Here is a 20,787-nt window from a genome sequence, read left to right on the forward strand (position 1 = left end):
AGCTAAACACTGCAGCTTAAACGACCCTTGGCTAGAGAAGACAACCCATTTGTGATCTTGTTCTGGGTGTGTGCGTGTATGTGTGGGCAAGCTGTCTGAATCGCTCAGTTGCGGGTAACTCATGGGCACCCCGCAAAACTCTCAGAGAGGTTAACAGAACGGAAAGAAAAGGAAACGTACTCGTTTGCATTCACTTTCAAAACAAAAAGCCCCCAAAGGCAATTAATGCTTGATGCACATGTGCAGCAACATTGTTACCGTTGCCTAGGAACCAGTCCGAGACGCACGCTGGAGAGGAAAACAGGTTCTAATACAGTAAATGAATGGAAGAGACTTGGCACTAATATAGGCAAAGGTTTTCCCTTGCATGAGGTGCTTGGCAGAATAGTGCCCTCCTCCCTTCACTTTTTGCAACACTCTTAACCAGGCAGCTTGGCATGGACAGGAGAACATTTTTTATGCATTGTTTGAAAACTTCATGTCCAAATACAGTACTTCAGGCCTGCTTTAAAAAATATGTATCTGCTATGTAGAATACAGCATGTAAGGAATAGAACATTACATCTGGACCTATGCACCCATTCTAGGTTATTAAGCCGATGCCCAGATATCATATTCTGGAATTTCCCGCACTAAATACAGATTGCAGTGCAACAAATTATAATTATGGCCCTCGTTAGTATACACACAATCATCCAATGACGGCTACTCTTAGTATGTTAATGCTTCCTGCTTATAGATAATATTCTGGGTTGAATGCACTCTGAGGCTAAAGAACAGTACAAACAACTACTTAATCCTCAGACCGTCCCATGTGAGGTAGGCAATTATTATCCCAGTTTGATAGTTGCAGAAACTGAAGAAAAGAGCTAGCAATGTGTGTCTAGCAATGTGTGTCCAGTAATGTGTATTCACTGAACAGTTTACTCTGACAGCAGACTAGAAGCACTGATGCATGCTAGCCAGTTCCAAAACCCATGGAACAGGTGAATAAACCAAATTAAACAGAGCCTGATTCTGCACCTCCTCCAGGGGTATAAGCTGTTGTGGTAGCACCTCGGGGATCTAACCAAATTGTGCGAGGTGCCGTGCAAACACAGAACACAGACAGTCTCTACCCCAAAGAGTGTACAATCTAATTATAAGATGAAAGAAAACGAGTGGATATAACAAACACACAAGTGTTCCCTTTGATTTCTATAGGAGCACTGGTATGGCCAGGTCCTACTCAACATTAGAATGGCAGAACTGGGATCCATGTGAGTATGATTTTCTCACCTGTACAAGTGGTGCTGCATCAGGCTCAAATGCACTGGGGCCAAATACGACGACAAACACTGGGGCTGATTCTGATCTTGCTTGAACCAGGAACAATCCATAAGACTTCACTAGAATTACTCCTGATTTACGCCACAGCAAGTGATTTACGCCACTGGGCCTGACTGCAACGCCCTGCTGTTCCCAGCTGGCAATGCTGTACAGCCACGCTGCACAGGTGAAAACTACCACGCAGGGTACAAAGCTGCGGAGAATCATGCCTGCTGTGTGCCTGGGCATAGTCAGCTACAAAACAACATTCACCTCAGAGTCTCCTATGGAAGTGGGCTCAACAGCAGGGAAAGCACTTTGCTTTAACACACTGATGTTTCTGAACAACAGCTGTTGATCTACTGAATTAATGGTATTTATTAATATATAACAATAGGCTCAAGCACAGTTGGTAATGTAAAGAAATTCTGCAGCTCTGAGGGCTGTTTCTTCTGCGGCTCTTGGTTAAGGCAGCAAGCCTGTCTTTAACTTCCCCTTAGTTATGTCGACATTTAATGCGGTTGGGTTTCCAGGGTGTTTTATGTCCCACTCCTCTATTTATATTTCCAGATTTGCACTCAACGGGGAGCATTAAGGGGTAAGTGTCAGCCGTAGCTGGATTCTGCAGGTCTAAAGCTGAGGATGAGAGTAACGGGACAAATTTGGGGGTCGGACCTAGTGCTCTGCTCAGGAAATCCAAAAAGCGGCCTTGAAAATGTATGGACAAAAATTAAAAACGTCGAGCCAGTCCCTCGGCTGGTGTCAGCAGGCGTAGAGCCACTGCAGTCAAAAACCAGAAGACAAAGAAAAAGCACACAACCTTTATGATGCATAAAATATAATCTTGTAATTGTTAAGGGCGACCTGATGATGTTTGAGCCCTTGGGGCTGGCGGTACTGCCAGCACGGAGATAGGGAAGATTGAAAGAGAGCGGAGCTGCTAGGCTGGTAGTTTCCCCAGCTGCAAACTGGGGAGTACGGTAAAGACCTCCTTTGTGAAGCTCTTAAAGCTCTATGGCCAAAAGGCGCTATGTCCGAGCTAGGGGTTATTATTATTATTTGGTCGGAGGGGAGGGGTATTTTTGGGGAAGCGGGGAGAGATGGTTTGGGTGCATGGCCTGAGGAATGGCTCTGCACTAGGGGAAGGAGCGTGTGGGAAGATCTGCGACGGGAGGTAGAAAGGTAAGTGGTATTTAGTCTCGGAAAGAAGAGTGGTCAGGGATGCGGATCAAGAAGCAGAAGGGAGTAGGAAGGGAGATGGGCATCACGTTCAGGCAGGAGGGAGGTGCAGCCAGGAGGTGGCTGAGCTTAAATGATGGTGTGGAACAAAATTTTGGTGAAGCCAGGTCCCTGTTACCCTTACTACGTCCCTGTACACCTGACTCTGGGCCTGACCCCGCAAACATGGCCATGAGTACCACGGCTCATGTGAGTAGTTCCACTGAGTTAGATGGGTGAAGCACCCCCATGCCTGAGTGGTTGCAGGACTGGGCCCAGTGTCTGTTTTATGCAGGACACTTCTAGCCAAGATAATTTTGGTAGTAAAGGAGGTCTAGGTAAAAAATAAAGGTAAAAGTCAGAACCTAGACTCTCAAATTAACCTTTTAAATGAATGCATCTTCAAAATACAATGCTTGTTAGAAAAGTCACTGTATTATGTAGGCCCAGGGAACTATTCAACCTTTTTTCCCGTTGCATATTCCAATTACAGAGTTACTGGTCAACTCTGCAAAGATGCCAAAACCAAAGCTTGGTCCAGAAGATTTTGAGCAGATAGGACTGATTCACATGGGGTCAGATTGTCAAAAGGACTCAACTCCCATTTAGGTACCTAAATAAAGGTCACTTTAAAAAAACAAAAAGTGCTCAACACTCAGCAGCGCCTGATGTGCCACTTAGGGCCAGATTTTCCACAGATCAGCAGTTGGTACGCTGACCTGTTTGGAAAATCTGGCCCTAAACTGCTAGCACAGCTCAATGGAGCTGACACTGTGGAGAGGTCATCCAGGATAAAACATAACTGAAGCCAATGAAAATGGGATGGGAAGTAATACAATGACGGGTGCACTTCCGTAGTGCCAAAGGATTTTCTGGAAGTGATCTATGCTATGTATTTTAGTATCTGTGCTCAGCACAGATCTTTGACATTCCCACCAAGGCTCAGATGCATTCTTCTCCAATGCAGTGCAGCCAGAACACAATACAGCCATGATCTTGCCAAGAATTACACATGTATTTAACTTTCTGGACTGTGAATATAGTCCCACTGACTTCTGTAAAACAATGTGTACAGTTAGGAACATGTATAAGTCTTCGCAGGAAAGTGGCCTAAACTTACAGTGGTTGATACAGCACTGCTATTGTTAACCTAAGTTTTGATGTTTTTACCTTAAAACTTTATGCCTTACCTGACATTGGGAGAACATTAACTTTGCAAAGTTAGAACAGTTTAACCTTGATATAACAGAACCACTCTCAACAGTTCTAAAATCTAGATACAAAAACATATTTCACCAAAATACAAATCATCTAACAAGTGAGTGACTTGACCTACTGAATGCAAGGAGACGACTCACAGGAGTAAAATCATCAGATCTAGTTTCTTTTGACCCTCCAAGCAATAAAAGAAGTATTGGCAAGATCAGGACCTTACTCATTGGGTAGCATTAAACTTAACCTTAAACATCAGACATAACATTTTATCTAAGTGAAAGAGAGAAAACCCTTACAAAGGACAATCCTACTCACGGTGAGTAATGACTTTGGGTGAAGTCCTAATAAGACTACTTATGGAGTAAGGGGCAACTCAACGTAAGGCTGGCAGAATCGGATACAAATTAACCATTTAATTCAATTTCTGAATCAATGAAATTTTCCCAGGTAATTCATGAGATTTTACAGCCCTGACGTTTTAAAAGGATGTTCTGGGTCGTAATACAAATAAGCATAGTTATTATAGACAATTTTACATCTACAAGGATGTTATGTTTTCATTTCTGGTTTATTTTATTTTATTTCAGGATTAAGAGAAAGAAACTTTCTACCCCAGAGCTGAGTAAGCAATAGCCAATTATATCAATGTATAGTGACCAGGTACTGACAAAACAGAGGACAACTCTGAAAACCCATTTACAATCAGGGATGTTAAAGCCTACTTTGAGACGTATTGGTCAATAAATTAACAACCTAATAGGAGATGATGAGTTGGGTTTTTTTGCACTAAACGTAAGCCTGGAATACAAGCAATAAAAGAGAAGGCAATCCTGAGCTGGCATAAATTGTCATAGCTTCAGTCAAGCCAGTGGTGCTATGATTATTTATACCAGCTGAGGATCTCGCCCCAGGAGTTTAAAATGACTGATTGGGCTTTCAATACATTTCTAATTATTTAAAGAACTCCCAAAGGAAGCAGAGTCTATGACGTTTAGAAAGGTCCTTGATGAGCACTTACTTAAATAAAGAAAGGATAGCGATAGAGGAGGGGAACCAGGACAGGGAAATCAAACATAAATGGAAAGAGGCTTCCAATATGATTTGCCAATTTGTATTTTGCTGCTTCTGGTCTATGGCCTCATTACACTCTGCACAGGATGGCCGCCTCCCAAGAGAAGCCACGGAAAGGAAATACCCTTAAAAAGCTTATAACTTCGTAAGTCCTCCCCTCCAGCACGGCTAAGACAGCAAACTGTTGTTCTGTATTGTTGAACCGGATGTCAGAAGACTGCCAAGCACGGCCCACAGACCTGCTAATTAAGTGAACTGATTGTGTTTGTTTTGGAACCATTTGCCAACAAAGGAATGTGTCATGCTGATTAGTGAGAGGAGGGTATGTAATATATGTGTATTCAAACCCAGATGAGTGCATAATCCAGGTATTCACTCTGTTTGCTCAAGGACTGACAAAAATGAACGGTGAGCAAACAAGCGGACCAAAGAGAAACACCAGTCCTTTAAGAGGGGTGCTTGTGCTTCCCCCTTTTTTTCTTAGATACCTCTGTCTAAACAAGGACCCATCCTTCACAAATTCCAACTCAAAACAAAGGAGAATATTTTGGAATGAGACTTTCCTCTGCCACAGCTGACATGAGACTGTACATAAATTTATGGCCCTCGAAAGCTGAAGTGTAGCTGGGTATGAAAGGGCCAGATCAGTGGTTCTCAACCAGGGGTACGTGTACCCTTGGGGGTATGCAGAGATCTTCCCGGAGGTACATCAACTCATCTAGATATTTGCCTAGTTTTAGAACAGGCTACATAAAAAGCACCATTAAAGTCAGTACAACCTAAAATTTCATACAATGACCTGTTTAGACTGCTCTGTGTACTATACACTGAAGTTTAAGTACAATAGTTATATTCCAATTGATTTATTTTATAATTATATGGTAAAAATGAGAAAGTCACCCATTTTTTGGTAATAATGTGGGGGTGATACTTTTGTATTTGTATGTCTGATTTTGTAAACAAGTCGTTTTTAAGTGAAGTGAAACTTGGGGTACGCAAGAAATCAAACTCCTGAAAGGGGTACAGTAGTCTGGAAAGGTTGGGAATCACTGCGCTAGATCAGGGGTTCTCAACCTTTTTCTTTCTGAAGCCCCCCCCAACATGCTATAAAAACTCCCTGGCCCACCTGTGCCACAACAGCTGTTTTTCTGCATATAAAAGCAGAGGTGCGGGAACTAGGGGTGCAGCCGCACCCCCTGGTTTGAAGTGGTTTCCATCATATACAGGGTTTACAATTTGGTTCAGTGGCTCTCACCTCCACTATACAAATTGGTCCAGCCCCCCTGTATAAAACCCAGGGCCGGCATTAGTGGGTATCAGGCAGGGCAATTGTCCATGTCCTCAAGCCACAGGGGGCCCTGCGAAGATAAGTTGCTCAGGTTTCGGCTTCAGCCCTGGATGGCGGGGTTTGGGGCAGCGGGACTTCGGCGTTCTGCTCTGGGCTCCTGTGAGTCTAATGCCGGCTCTGCTTGGGGGACCCCCTGAAACCTGCTCGTGGCCCCCAGGGGGCCTCGAACACCTAGTTGAGAACTGCTGAGCTAGATGACAGCTGTCACTCTGGTTCCTCCAAAGAGTGCGAGCTCTTATGTAGGAAGCAGAAAGGCCAGGCTGTGGCAAAAACAAAGCCACACCCAAATCAGGACACACAAATGAACTCACTTTGCCTTTCAACTATTTAATGAAGAGGCCACTGAACAAAGAACAACTTATTTTTGCCATCAACTGCAGATCGGTTTATTACTTCTTTTCTACCCTAAATTAAAAAAAAAAAGCTAAAACAGGACTAATTCTGTTCTTGGTCACACCAGTGCAATCCCATTGATTTCAATGGCTATGCACTGGGACAGCTGAGAGCAGAATTTGGTCCTTTGGGACACTTGTGACCACATTTTCAGCCAGCCCCAAACACCTCCTTTTCTTCCACATGCCCCTGATGATGGCCACAAAAGCTGCCACGTGCCTCTTTCTAAACACGAAGAATCCAGTTCAATTTGTTAGCAAAACCAGTTGCATGTTCAAAAACCAACACGCAACACCAAAGAAAATTAGGCTTCTGAGTTAAAGCTGCCATTCTCTTCTTACCTTCACATCTATAGCACAGGCACCAGAGTCCAGATGATCATAGGTACCATGAGTTGCAACACTTGGGCGCAAGAATATGAGTGACTCCCAGAAAAGTGCGACTGAAAGTGAAAACAGCAACTGAAACCTAATTACAGCCTTGTGACCGTCGTAACAGAACATCTCAGTTACAAATCTAAGGGCTTGTCTTCACTTACCGGTGGATTGATGCTGCAGCGATCGATCCACCGGGAGTCAATTTAGAGGGTCTAGTGAAGACCCGCTAAATGGATCGCTGATTGCTCTCCTGTCGACTCCGGTACTCCACCGGAACAAGAAGCATAAGGTAAGTCAACAGGAGAGTTTCTCCCTTCGACCCAGCGCAGTGTAACCACCTCAGTAAGTCGACCTAAGCTATTTCGACTCCAGCTATCATAGAATCACAGAATAGCAGAGTTGGAAAGGACCTCAGGAGGTCATCTAGTCCAACCCCCTGCTCAAAGTAGGACCAATTCCCAACTAAATCATCCCAGCCAGGGCTTTGTCAAGCCTGACCTTAAAAACCTCTAAGGAAAGAGATTCCACCACCTCCCTAGGTAACCCATTCCAGTGCTTCACCACCCTCCTAGTGAAAAAGTTTTTCTTAATATCCAACCTAAACCTCCCCCACTGCAACTTGAGACCATTACTTCTTGTTCTGTCATCAGGTACCACTGAGAACAGTCTAGCTCCATCCTCTTTGGAACCCCCTTTCAGGTAATTGAAAGCAGCTATCAAATCCCCCCTCATTCTTCTCTTCTGCAGACTAAACAATCCCAGTTCCCTCAGCCTCTCCTCATAAGTCATGTGCTCCAGACCCCTAATCATTTTTGTTGCTCTCCACTGCACTCTTTCCAATTTTTCCACATCCTTCTTGTAGTGTGGGGTCCAAAACTGGACACAGTACTCCAGATGAGGCCTCACCAATGTCGAATAGAGGGGAATGATCACGTCCCTCGATCTGCTGGCAATGCCCCTACTTATACAGCCCAAAATGCCGTTGGCCTTCTTGGCAACAAGGGCACACTGTTGACTCATATCCAGCTTCTCGTCCACTGTAACCCCTAAGTCCTTTTCTGCAGAACTGCTTCCTAGCCATTCGGTCCCTAGTCTGTAACAGTGAATGGGATTCTTCCATCCTAAGTACAGGACTCTGCGCTTGTCCTTGTTGAACCTCATCAGGTTTCTTTTGGCCCAATCCTCTAATTTGTCTAGGTCCCTCTGTATCCTATCCCTACCCTCCAGCGTATCTACCACTCCTCCCAGTTTAGTGTAATCTGCAAACTTGCTGAGAGTGTAGTCCACGTCATCCTCCAGCTATTCACATAGCTGGGGTTGTGTAACTTAGGTCGACTTAACCCTGTAGTGTAGACCTGCCCTAAATTCGCACCAATAGCTGATTTAGGAGATCTGTTGTTTTATAATCCAGTAAAAAGTACAGCACAAGTCATGTCTTCAGGTTTAGATGAGTAAGCGCATCCAAGTTCTCTGAATCTTGTTCTGGTTCTCTCTTCTCACAGGTAGTTTATTCTGTTATTGTGACTATTTCTGTCGATCTGTGTGTATTATGTCCTTATATTATGCCTATCACCATGATGAGTAGCTAGGTCAGCAATCCTTGTCATGTGTGTCACACAGTAGCACATATAAAAGTTTCTGTTCTCCCCTCTGCCCCCCATGTGCTGGTGGAGCGCCAAGTGAAATATACAAGCTCACTTGTCAGTGTCACTTGCCTCTGTTTGCAGGTGGAATAGAGCAGGAAAATTAAATTGAAACGACCTGGTTAGTTTCTCTTTGCTGCTCTGCTCCAAGGCAGAATGGGGTATCAGCAAGGAGAGGAAAAAAACTAGTGAGGAAGGGAAGCAGAGAGGCTGGGGACAGGGATAAAAGCAAGGATTAGCAAACCAAGAGGAGGGAGAGGAGCAAAAGGAATGAACAGCAAAAAAGGGAGAGCAATACCGGAGACCCTTAATTGTTTGTGACGTAATGAAACCTGTTACTGAAGAAAGCCTGTGGCTGGCATGACTTCAATAATTATTTTGCATTTGTTGCATTGTGCCACTTGAACACAAATAACTGCTAACCTCTGTGTGTACAAATAGAGAGAGGAGCGGTTTCACTCGGCTTTCACTAGCCTTTTGAGAAATGCTCCATGTTTCAGGAAGGTTTTAAATTCTACAAGGGTGAGGTACGCAGTCTCTGGCTTCAGTTCACAGGCTGTGGACACTACAAACCCCAAGGCTTTGGTGGCCAATCAAAAATTCAATAGACAAATCATGTACGTGCACACACTTCAATTAAGCTTCACTACCCGACTATTTCACTACTTATTTTTCTGTTCTCATCAGGCTTTGTGGATATCGTTAATTGCTTAGTACAGTCTTAATAGTCTTCTTACGCCGTTTCATCTAAGTCTTTCCCTTTCCAACTTCTCCATCCAGATACATTTTTCTTGCACACCATTTATAAAACAAAACTGCACACCTTGTTTAATTTATGTCCAGCGCTTTGTCTCCACATTTCTTGGAATGTGAATTCAGAGAAAGAATGTGCAAATACTCTTTGAAAGACATGTCAGCCTGAAACCCCCAACAGGCTGGCCTGGGCCACTCCCGACACAGAGATCTTTGTCAACTCACGAGAATCCGATTCTCAACGCGGAATTTTTAACAAGCTGATCCTGATCACCCCCAGCATAGGCTCCTCTGACTTTTTTTCTACTCTACTAACGCAACCTGAGAATAAATTAAGATGAGGGTGTATTAGAAAAGGACAGATTGTACTGCTGGAGGTGTCATTGTCTTGATGGAGAAGAAATTCAAGGTCTTTACCTCTTGTGATTGTTCTAAACCCAAGAAACTTCTTGAAAAAGTAGGAACATTGCTCCAGTGTTCTGGTCGAATTCCAGTTTGGGTTACTGTCTTGAGCCTTGATAGATTTTCCATGTGATTTCAACTGGATACACTATCCTTCCTCACTTCCTGTTCCCAGACTGTTATATAGCATGCTGTGCATTGTTAAACAGCTGTTGTATTCTCACCTAGAGGCGGCTACATTTTAGTGGTGGGTGGGTGAGACGATTTCTGTCTGTGTGTGCGCGTGTGTGTACATGTGAATATAAATCTATGCTGCATACACACACGGACAATAGAGGATCAGTTATATCCTTACCTCACAGTAAGCAGCGGCCGTAACTCAGAAGAGGTGATTATTATCTAATAATGCATGGGTACGTTCTACCATAGGTCCAGTGAAATCAAAGGCAGGAAAGACCTACAAAGTCATCCTCAGCTGACCTTTGTATTTGTAGGGCCCTGTGCAAACACAGTTATGCATAGCCACAGGGAGATTTCAAGTATTCCTGCAGGAAAGCAGCCCCTGAGCGCCTCTGTCCTTTTGAGCGTCAGCAGTGGGCTCTACAGGTGTTTGAGAGCTGTGTGAAATGGGGTTTAGGCTCTTTTGAACCAGATAAATGACAAAGTGGCCCTTCTCCATCTATCTGCTTGCAGGCTCAGGGATGGCCTCTCTGCAACACAAGTCCAGGGCAGACGTCCTTAACTGTGCCCTAGTGAGGCCCACTCCTGCTGAAATGGAATGTCGTTTGACGTGGAATTTGAGAGGATAAGACATGCAGGTAAAACCTAGGAAAGGAAGCATACTGGTACCTGCTTGTTGAAATATCCTCAAAGGGGTAAAGGATCTCTCCATTATTACAAATCTCGCAGATGAATCCCTTTTGGCTACAAAGGCTGCAGCTGTACACATGAGAAGTGGCAAACTTGATTACCTTCCCCAAGAAAGGAGCCAATTTTCCTTCAATAACCTGGAAGAAGAAAACGACGACATTAACAAACCCATCTGGGAGCAGAATTCCTTGAAACAGTGACATGTTTGTCTCACTTTCATTAAGACAGGGAAGTGACTACTCACAGCCAGTTGAAATAATCTGAATATAACTCCCAGTTATAGCTGCATGAAAATCCTAAGTACGGTCAAAGTAATATTAATGGTCAAATCAGCGCAGAACTGACAATGGTGAAAAGTGAAAAATTCATGTGATTGCGCCCCTGTTAAACATATGTATGGCAACAACATTACTGAATAGTGGATCATTTTACGTACCACATATGTTCAAATACCAAGGCACGATGGGGTAAGATAGGGGTTTGTCTACAGTGGGGGAATGCACTCTAGGGGGTGTGATTTCTAAAATGCACTAACTGGTCTGGACAGACTCTGCTGGTGGACACTAAACATGTCCTAGTGCCCTTTAACATAGTGCTGTTTGAAACAGTACTACATTAAAGTGCACTAGGGAACTTCTATTGTACACCAGCAGCGGTCACACAGACCAATTAATGTGCAACATGTAGTGCCTTTAGAAACCAGCCCCCACCCCACAGAGCACATTACCCCACCGTGTAGACAAGCCTAAGAAGAGAGTTTCATTCTTTCATATAAACACAATTGCAGAAAGATCTGTGACAGCTCAGAAAATTATCTTCAATTCTTTTCCTTTACTGTTACTTTTTATTCACATTTTTAGCCCAAATGCCAATGATGTTTTAAAATCCTAATTTTCTCTTCATCACAAACCACAGCTCTGCACCCAAATCTATTTTTTTCCATTGATCAAATGGAGGTTTCTAATTGTAACAGAGGTGATTTTTTGGTACATCGATAACCATTCCAACATTATATTGATTCTTTTCTACAACGAGATGAATTCTAAAATAAATTACTCAAAGGAAACGGTAGTTTCTCCTTAAGTGACCAGCTCTCCAATCAAAAAGACCCACATCAATCCACTATTATACAATAGTGTAAGGCAATCAAAAGTGCTTTGCACTCCCTTCTTGGTGTGAAAAAACTGTAATGTAGATTAAGCCCCAAGCCATAACACTCTAAATTTCTGATTCAATGACAACGTCTCAATAAGGGCGCTTCAGGCAAAATACTTCTTCAGACAAAATTTCATGAACTTTAAGAAATTCTGCTAGTGTAAGGAGTAATGAGCAAAGCACAGGGCCCTCATATGATACTTTCCCTCCCCTCTCTTCCCATGGTGTGAACGGCAGCCTGCTAGATTACTGCTGGAAACGTGTCGTAGGATTTGACACTGACCTACAGTTAATAGGAACATCATAACTGTTCTTTAAAGGAGTATGCTAAAGATGTCCCCAGCTCCCAAATAGATGAAGGATCATATTTAACTGCATGCCTAACTTGCCAGGTTTGGCTCACATGGATTTTCAACACATTTTGCTCATTGGTTTTAAATCACACGATTTCATACCACTTGATTTTCACTGGAAATTTCAGGTTGATACAAAGCCAACGTGGCCAAGGTGAAGCTCAAAGCAAAGCTGGAGAATACAAATCCCAGTAACATTCTTCATCTCCGTCTAGCAGTATTACTTCTAAAGGCCCATTCTATCTCATCACCCTTCCGATCGCCATCGCTGGGAGAACACGAACAGGAAAGGAAATGTAATGGATGCCACTGAGTGGAAGTGTCCCCTCCTCAGGGCCAGCTCTAGGCACCAGCAAAACAAGCTGGTGCTTGGGGCGGCACATTTTTAGGGGCGGCATGGTCGGCGCCAGAATGCCGCCTCTAAAAATGTGCCCCAGCCACCCTAGCTCATCTCCGCTGCTGCTGCCACGGCGCGTGAAACAGCTGATTCGCGCGCCGCAGCGGCTTGGGGTCTCCCCCTCCCTCCCAGGCTCTCAAACCTGGGAGGGAGGGGGAGATCCCGAGCGGCCGTTTCGCGCGCCGCTGCTCCCCCTCCCTCCCAGACTTGAGATCCTGGGGGGAGGAGGCAGGGCTGGGGATTTGGGGAAGGGGCGGAGTTGAGGCGGGGCCGGGGGTGGGGTAATTAAAGAAGGGGGGGGGCGGCCAAAATTGTTTTTGCTTTGGGCGGCAAAAATCCTAGAGCCGGCCCTGCCCCTCCTTGCCAAAGCTCCACACTGTTGAGACCATCTGTGAGAACAGGAAGCGGCGATGTTATTGCTAGCGTTACAGATAGGACATCTGCTCACGTTCGAGGGGAAAATGACGTTCCTATTGCATCCTGGCATAGGAAGGTTCCTTATACTGGAACATAAACAATTCAGAAAGGTCACTGCATGTAACGGAACATGAAGTTTTGGTTCAAGGCACTGACACTACTAACCTTATAGGCAGATCCCAACCTGAGGAGCAACAAGTTAATGCTGCAGTGTTAGAAAGAAAGTAAGATCTTTTGCTTTCAAACTCAAGAGTAACTGAGGGTCAGAAGTCCAAATCAAGCGGAGGGTGGAGGACAGGAGTTTAGCAGCATCCAAGAAGCATGAGAAACAGCAGCAGTGTTGCTTAAACATCTTGGCCAGAGTTTCAAAGATGGCTAGTGATTTTGGGGTGCCTCAGGTATTCTTTGGGTCCCAACCCGAGTCACCTTGATGGGACCTGATTTTCAGGGTGGGTGCTGAGCACGGCCTGAAAGTCAGGCCTCTTAAGTTGGGCACTGAGCTGCTGAGGTGCCCCAAATCACCAGTCAGAAAACCTTGGCCAGAAAACCATAATTGGAACCAACAGACTAAGAGGACTGGCTAAATGGGGGAGGGAGCTATTATGTATATTTGAAGGACTCTTGTTTAAATATTAAAACAAAAAGAAATCAGGTCTGTGTCTGAATGCAAATAAAGTGTGAGGAGAAAGCAGGGCCTGGAGTTTCGTCTTTGTCATTTAAAGAACACTTCTCAGTGATTCATTCACGCCCTGCTCCCTCTCCAAGCCTGTGGAAATGCTTCAATTTCTGCACCTCGAAGAGCGTTAACTCTCCAGGAGTGGCAGCAAGCCCCCAAAAGAAAGGCTCTTCCAACACCGACGCATGGAATGTACATACACAGCTTCAGCAAAGGCAATAACTTGTAGGCATTTTCAAACAGGAAGGCGCGGATAATATTGTAGCCCCTGACAGCACATGCTGCAAATTACACATTAGTAAATCGATGCCTTGCTTTAACATTAACATTACTTTACCGCTACACGGGCACTCACCCAACAACACTCTTTTGAATAGGAAAAGAAATCTGAGGGATCCTTTGCAATACTGTTAGGAATCTAAGGATTGATCCAGCACACAGAACTGGATGTAGCAAGCACTTGGTCCTATAGGCAAGATACAGCAGTTGCTTCATACAGCACGGTACTAACTTCTATATGCACTTTTGGAGGTTGAGAGACGCCACTCGGGTAGTTATGTTGGTCTACAATACAGCGTTAGGTTGAAGTAAGGCAGTTTATGTTGCCCTAACTCTGTAAGTGTCTACACTACAATGTTGCTCCCACTGAGGTAAGTTGCCCACTACACCGACCTAATAACTCCAGCTTTGCGAGAGGTGTAGCACTTAGAAGTTAGATGGATGTAGCTAGGGCAACGTAGTGTGAAGTAACAGGGTCAGAAATGGGTTAGATAATAAACCAGACAAAATCATAAAGTCCTGGTATGTGCACACTTTGAATACTGTGTGCAGGTCTGGTCACACATCCCAAAAAATACATTAGAATTGGAAAAGGTGCAGAGAGGGGCAACAAAAATGATTAGGGGTATGGAACAGCTTCCTTAAGAGGAGAGATTAAAAAGAGTGGGACTGTTCAGTTTAGGAAAGACACGACTGAAGGGGGATATGACAGAGGTCTATAAATCATGACTTGTGTGGAGAAAGTGAATAAGGAAATGTTATTTACTCCTTCTCATAACACAAGAACTAAGGGTCACCCGATGAAATTAATACACAGCAGGTTTAGAACAAACAAAAGGAAGTACTCCTTCACACAATGCACAATCAGCCGATGGAACTTGTTGCTGGGATGTTGTGAAGGCCAAAAGAATAAATCGGATCTAAAAAGAATTAGCTAAGTTCCTGGAGGATGGGTCCATCAATGGCTATTAGCCAAGATGGCCAGGAACACAACCCCATGCTCTTGGTGTCCCTAAACCTCCAGCTGACAGAAGCTGGGACTGGACAACAGGGGATGGATCACGTGATCAATTGCCCTGTTCTGTTCATTCCCTCTGAAGCACCTGGTACTGGTCACACTCAAAGACAGGGTACTGGGCTAGGTGGACCACTGATCTGACCCAGTATGGCCGTTTTTGGGTCAACATTCCATCCAATATCTGGATAACTAGACTCGTTTTGTCCTTCCTAATTTACATTTGTGGTGGGACAAAAAAGTTCAGCTCAAAATGCCAATCCTACAGTCATTTCATCTTTCACTTTATGCAGACAGTCCATCTAGGTTTTACTCAGTACCCATATCCCTTTTGGTAATCCTTATACAGCTGGCCTTGTGACTTAAGACTTCAATTTTATATTCTATTTTTTTTTGTATTTAGTAAGCACTGACAACAGACTCAGGTCTGCACAAGACACAAAATACAGTTTTCTGCTCCAGAGAGCTTACAATCTACACACGATAGACTTAGACTAGACAGGACACCCAGAGAAGTGCAAAATTTGGGTTTTACTAATGCATTGCAGATTACTATGATTAATGTGTATTCCAATATAACCCAGTGTCCTCTATTGAATTCAAGGCCCCAATGTGCTAGGAGCTGTGCAAACATACAGTAAAAATCAGTAACTTCCCTAAAGAGCTTCCCGTCTTAATAGACAAGACGGGCAAAGGGAGGGAGAAAGGAAGTATTTCCATTGAACAGATGGAGTATCGAGGCAAAGAGTCAGTGTGTGACTTGACTGACATCACACAGGAAGACTATGGCAGAGCTGGGGATTAAAGTCAGATGTACAATGTAGGTCACCTATTTTCAAAAAAAGTATTTATACGTAGCTAATCATACCACAGCGCAAGGAATTAACCTGGATGGCAAACCAGTTCTGCCCACAAAGACTTGCACTGTCTCTCTGAGAAAGCCTAGATGGCCAGAACGGTGAGGAAAGTTGATGTATATTTTCCATGAAATATTTTTTGTCATAGCAGTGTATTGGCTTGATTGATAATTCTGGTGTGTACACATGCTACTGCAGTGAAGATCCAGTCTTCAAAAGCAACGTGCACCCCAATCTGTAATATGAATAATAGCCCCTTTTACAGCATTTGAGGATGAGGACAAAATGCAATATCAAACTGACGTTATCACTGTTTTTAGTGTCTGCAAATTCAGGGTCATTTCACTTCATAACAGACTTCATAGACCATTGCTGATCAGTGGATAGGACATTTCTTTGCAATTTGTTCATTTTAATGTTTGTATCTCATGAGAACGCAATATTAATCTCCATCTGGCCCCGCGATCTGTGGATTTTTAATTACGGGTCCCAGAAAACAGTTTCACCATAATGCCTCTGTAATGGACATCTTCTGGCTGAGGGAAAGGAAGCCTGGGACCTGTAACCAAGCACTCTCTAGAGAGATATTGAGGCCTGAGTTGTCGATTTTTAGACATTTCAGCACTAGGGAGACCGAGTCCCAGGATGCAAGTCAGATCCCGAGCCTTATGGACACATATAGCTGGGAAAAGGAGGAGGTGTGTTAAATGAACCTAGTCAGACAGGGATATAGCAGGCTTTGTTTCCCCTCAGTCCCCTAGAGAAAGGAGGGGTGATCAAGCCCGAGGGGTTAAAAGCAGAGAGAAAGAGGAGCCAGAGCCTTCCCAGTCTCTTTCACACCAGGGGAACCTGCCTGTTTTCCCCAAGACAGAAGACCCTGGTCCCTAGGTTATACGTTTGAGTCATGTTCATCTCCTGCTGCTGCAAAGCAGCAACATTTCAGTAGACAGTTTTAGTGTTAAGAAATGATGTAGCTAAAGTTTTCTTTCATTGCATCTTAGTGGACAGTGCGTCCTCTCAGTGCCCCTCAACAGAAAACCTGGGGACTGCAGGTGGAAAGGCCATGGCCCATTTTCTGAGCAGGTAGGGGAGCATCTGAAATACAGTTCAGCCACCACTGAGAAGTGCTTGTGCGTTCCAAGACGAACTAAGGAGACTGGCCAACAGTTTCAAGCTAGGTGTTGAAAGTTAGCCCCCTGAATCAGGAGCCTGAAGGCTTGCAGCTCGCACCGAAGTCAACTGCCTAAATAAGCAGCTAGATGCCTAGATTTCAATCCTGAGGGGCCCTAATGCATTGGCCTGTGTGATTGTGGTGAAAACAGGAGTGCCCCTTAGACCTTCCGTCAGCACTCATCACGGGCTAGAAGTCTGAACACTTTACTGAGGTGCCCAGGACAGGAGCCAGGATCGACCATTCACTCACTAGGCCTCTGTGCGGCCCAGCCTGCATGTCAACCTAACAGGTCTTGGTTTTGTGAGGTGACAGTCTGTTGGGGCCACGCTCATTACTTACAAGCCCACAAGTTTGGTTTTCATTGGGTGGGGAGCAGCCCAGCGCTGGCTTTGTAGGCCAGTTGCCATAGTGCTCGAGAAGGGTTTGACTGCGGTTCTTAAGTGGAGCCAGAGCTCACTGAGGAGGAGATACCCTGCCCAAGGGCGCATGGGGAGGGGCACCACTCACTACATCAGTACAACAGGTAAAACCAGTGCTCCCCCCAGCGCAGCCATCCAAGTGCACCTGGGGCAGATCCCTGGCCTTGGTCCTCCCCGGGCGTAGAAGCAACTCTTCAGGGGCCATCCAGATGGTCAGCAATGTGAACAGAACCCCCTGCACTCCAGATTGTGCCTGGCCTCTCGGTAGGTGCACTGGTGAGGAAGGGCTCTTCCTCCCCGGGCACTCTAGGGTAGGAGGTGGCATCCATTCGCTTTAAAGCCTTCTTGCAGAGCGATCAAAAATTACAACCATATTAAAGAAAAAGGAGAGCAAGCAAGAGCCTCACATTGGTTTCTCAAGACCACAGCTCGAGTGCCGCTGTTTATTACTCATGTGTTGCAGAGGGAAATTGCAGTGTCATGTTCAAGTGCCGCAGCCAATGATGGTCTGTGGGATTGGAAAAAGGCGCCCACAATCCACCTATTTCAGCTCTCCCCTTCCACTCTCCCTTGGCCAACCAACAACGTTTACACCCACTGCAAGGAAAAGCACACTAATTAGGAGAAAAAGGCAGCGTGAGGGAGGACACTTCTTCCCAAACCCATCATTAATCCATCTAACTGATCAATCAAGATCTTTAAAATAGCAAATGTTGTCTTATTGGAAGGCGCTCAGATACCACGGGGACGGGTGTGGTATAAGAACCTGACCAGAACAGAAATAAAAAGGACTCTTCACATCTCATAAAATACTTACCATGGGCTCATTTATTCCATTACAGTAATGTGGCCGTGGCTGCTAATTTTTGGTTTCTATGTTTGGAAAAAAAAATGGAGCCTCTTGATTTTAGATGAGACAGAAAAACTTGCTAAGCTATATTATTAAAACTTAAAGCCACATTCCACTCACTGAAGCAGGAGAACTTGGAGATTTGAAATCATCACACTCCTCAGAATAATTATTATTTGTTTTACGGTGGCACCCAACTGAGATCGGTGCCCCAATGGGCTAGGCGCTGTATGTAATATAAGAGTCTCAACACATAATGGAAAAAGCTTTAAAATTGCCCAGATAATTTTAACCAAAAGATAGCCATTGCTAGGGTTTGAGTTCTACTTCACCTGGAGTGGGGAATCACAGATTGCAGGTGAAGGGAAAGTCTGTCTTTTAAGTCAAACTCTGAGCGTGTTAAAAAATGTGGTGGAGGTACGTTTTAAAACGATTTCCTTACTGCATTTTACATTGTGAGTGTCAGGGTTTATTTATGGTGAGGGGGGGGTCCCAGTCATGAAATGTCAGGTGGTGGCACACAGCACTTCCCTCACCAAAATGGCCCAGTTAGTCAATCCAAAAATGATTTTGGAAACACTGAGCCATCCTCTCATGCCTATTCAAAAATCGGTGCTATTACAGTACATTACAGCACCCTCCTCGACAACGACAGAAGTACTGGATGTCACTTGAACGGCAAGCTAGTAACGGTAGATTCACACCCTGATTGCTGCGCACTAGCATTCTGTGTAGACAAGCTCCGATCAACAAAATTCATGCTGCTTCTTGTACCAAACAAACGGCATGTTTCCCAGCCCAGAAAGGACAAAGAAATTATCCTAGGCAACTTTTAAAATACACAAGCCACCCCCAGCATAGTCAAGAAATTATGAAAACATATAACTCAAGCACTTCTCTCTTCTCTGTATTCTCTCTCTCTCTGTTGCGTTGTTCATTCGGTTAGGTAGTAGCCTGGATGTAATTTGTAAGGAGCGACCAAGCTTTGTAAAACCGGGAGGATACTGAAGATGAAAGGGAGCAAGGGCTATTGTTCAATCTGAAATCCCTTTGGACATTAGATTAATGTGAACATGAATGATAACGTGAACTTCTTCAAAGCTTCACTGCTTGTCAGTAAGACTGCAGCCCTTGATGGCTGCCCAACTCTTCTATAGCAGGAATTAGTCCAGTTTTCGTTTCCTTATCTTGTCCTTTTAGACTAATATATATAATAAATATTGTCCTGCCCAGTTTCACTGAATATCTTTCAGCTATAGGCTTTTAGTCTGTTGTAATTCAAATTCTTATTCTAAACAGAGAAATATGCCGTAAGAGCCCCTTACCGACACTGATGAAGAGTTACTCACATCCTAGTCCCACTGAAGTCAATAGGGATACTTGTGTGAGTAAGTGCTTACCCATGTGAGTGAAGGTTGCACAATCCAACCCCACTACAAAAGCGTGAACACAATGTTGCAATAATTTTTCTAATATTAAAAATTAACTCAGGGACTGGATGGCTCAGCTGAACGGTAGCAGAGCTTTTCATCTCTGGATCACTGGTTCAAGCCTAGCCCAAGTGGCCAGTGACTGAAAGTATGATGGTTATTTGACTATTTGGTGATCTGCTGGTAGACTCAGTTCAGTTCCTCATGAACAGACATTCCAGTCAGAACGGACAACGTAGCTGGCATCCTTGCATTGGCAACCTCATCAGAGAGCCCAAGGATCGATTGGACAAGATGGAGACTGAATTACCCTCCAACTCAGACTGTTTTATTCCACAGAGATGTACTAGGAGTGTGAACCTCTGGAAACTGGAAGTGGACAAAAAGAAATGGTTGGCCAAACTCCCTGAAAATTGCAACCACCAAGCTCCATGAAGAGGGCTGACAAAACTTGCAAAGCTTAACAGTCTGTGCCTCAATACCCTTCCATCCACAAATCCTCACATTCAAGTCCAGAATCACAGAAATGCCTGACCCTTGCATCAAGCCCACTTTGGTTACCTTTCTAAAAACTGTCAGACGTCTGAAAAAACTTAGAGCATTCATACATTTTCCCGGTGTGTGTGTGGGCGGGAGGGGGAAGGTGGGAGGAAGTTTGCTAACACTGCCAGCTAAGAAAGAATATTTCAGGAACAGGAGTTGTAACCTACACTGAAGTCCAGGCATAATTTGTACTTGTGGGGTTTATCACCTGTACAGCAATCCCTTGTGTACCTTTGGCTAACTTTGTGAAGTGCATCAGATGTTTGCATAGGACAGAGGACATCAATATCTTTGGTGACCTGCATAAAGATTGTCAAGACTTTTGGTAAATTGTATAAAGTTTGCAGGAGACCATCAGAGAATTCATATATCCCTATTTCCAAGATGAGTAACTCCAAAAATAAGCACCTGAACGTCTGAAAAAGTCACACTGTATTCGATTGCATCAAGGGCTCTTGAATTAAACTAGTTTGAACTTGGTGGGCCATTATTTCTGAGTTACGACAGGATAAAAATTAAAATAGAAAAAACTTAAAAAAAGAGGATTTTTTAAAAAAGAACTTAAGACATTTGAAAATGAGGATGAGAGGACAAAAGCAGCACTTCGGTGGAAACCTTCTTACA

The 20,787-nt window shown here is 44.2% G+C and overlaps 1 protein-coding gene across 9 annotated transcripts in view; it reads right to left on the reverse strand.

Moving 5' to 3' along the window:
• The window catches only part of PLEKHM3 (pleckstrin homology domain containing M3), a 120,044-nt gene that overhangs the window by 10,748 nt on the left and 88,509 nt on the right, over window positions 1-20,787 (reverse strand). For 6 of the 9 annotated variants that reach the window (XM_005306073.4, XM_042859633.2, XM_065560991.1 and 3 more), the window contains one exon: window positions 10,578-10,735. The exons of the other annotated variants lie outside the window; for them this stretch is intronic. In XM_005306073.4, the coding sequence (XP_005306130.2) occupies window positions 10,578-10,735 (158 nt within the window). The remainder of the gene's footprint in view (window positions 1-10,577; window positions 10,736-20,787) is intronic. 9 annotated transcript variants of the gene reach the window in all.

Source organism: Chrysemys picta, chromosome 11, assembly GCF_011386835.1.
Source record: "Chrysemys picta bellii isolate R12L10 chromosome 11, ASM1138683v2, whole genome shotgun sequence".
NCBI lineage: Eukaryota > Metazoa > Chordata > Testudines > Emydidae > Chrysemys > Chrysemys picta.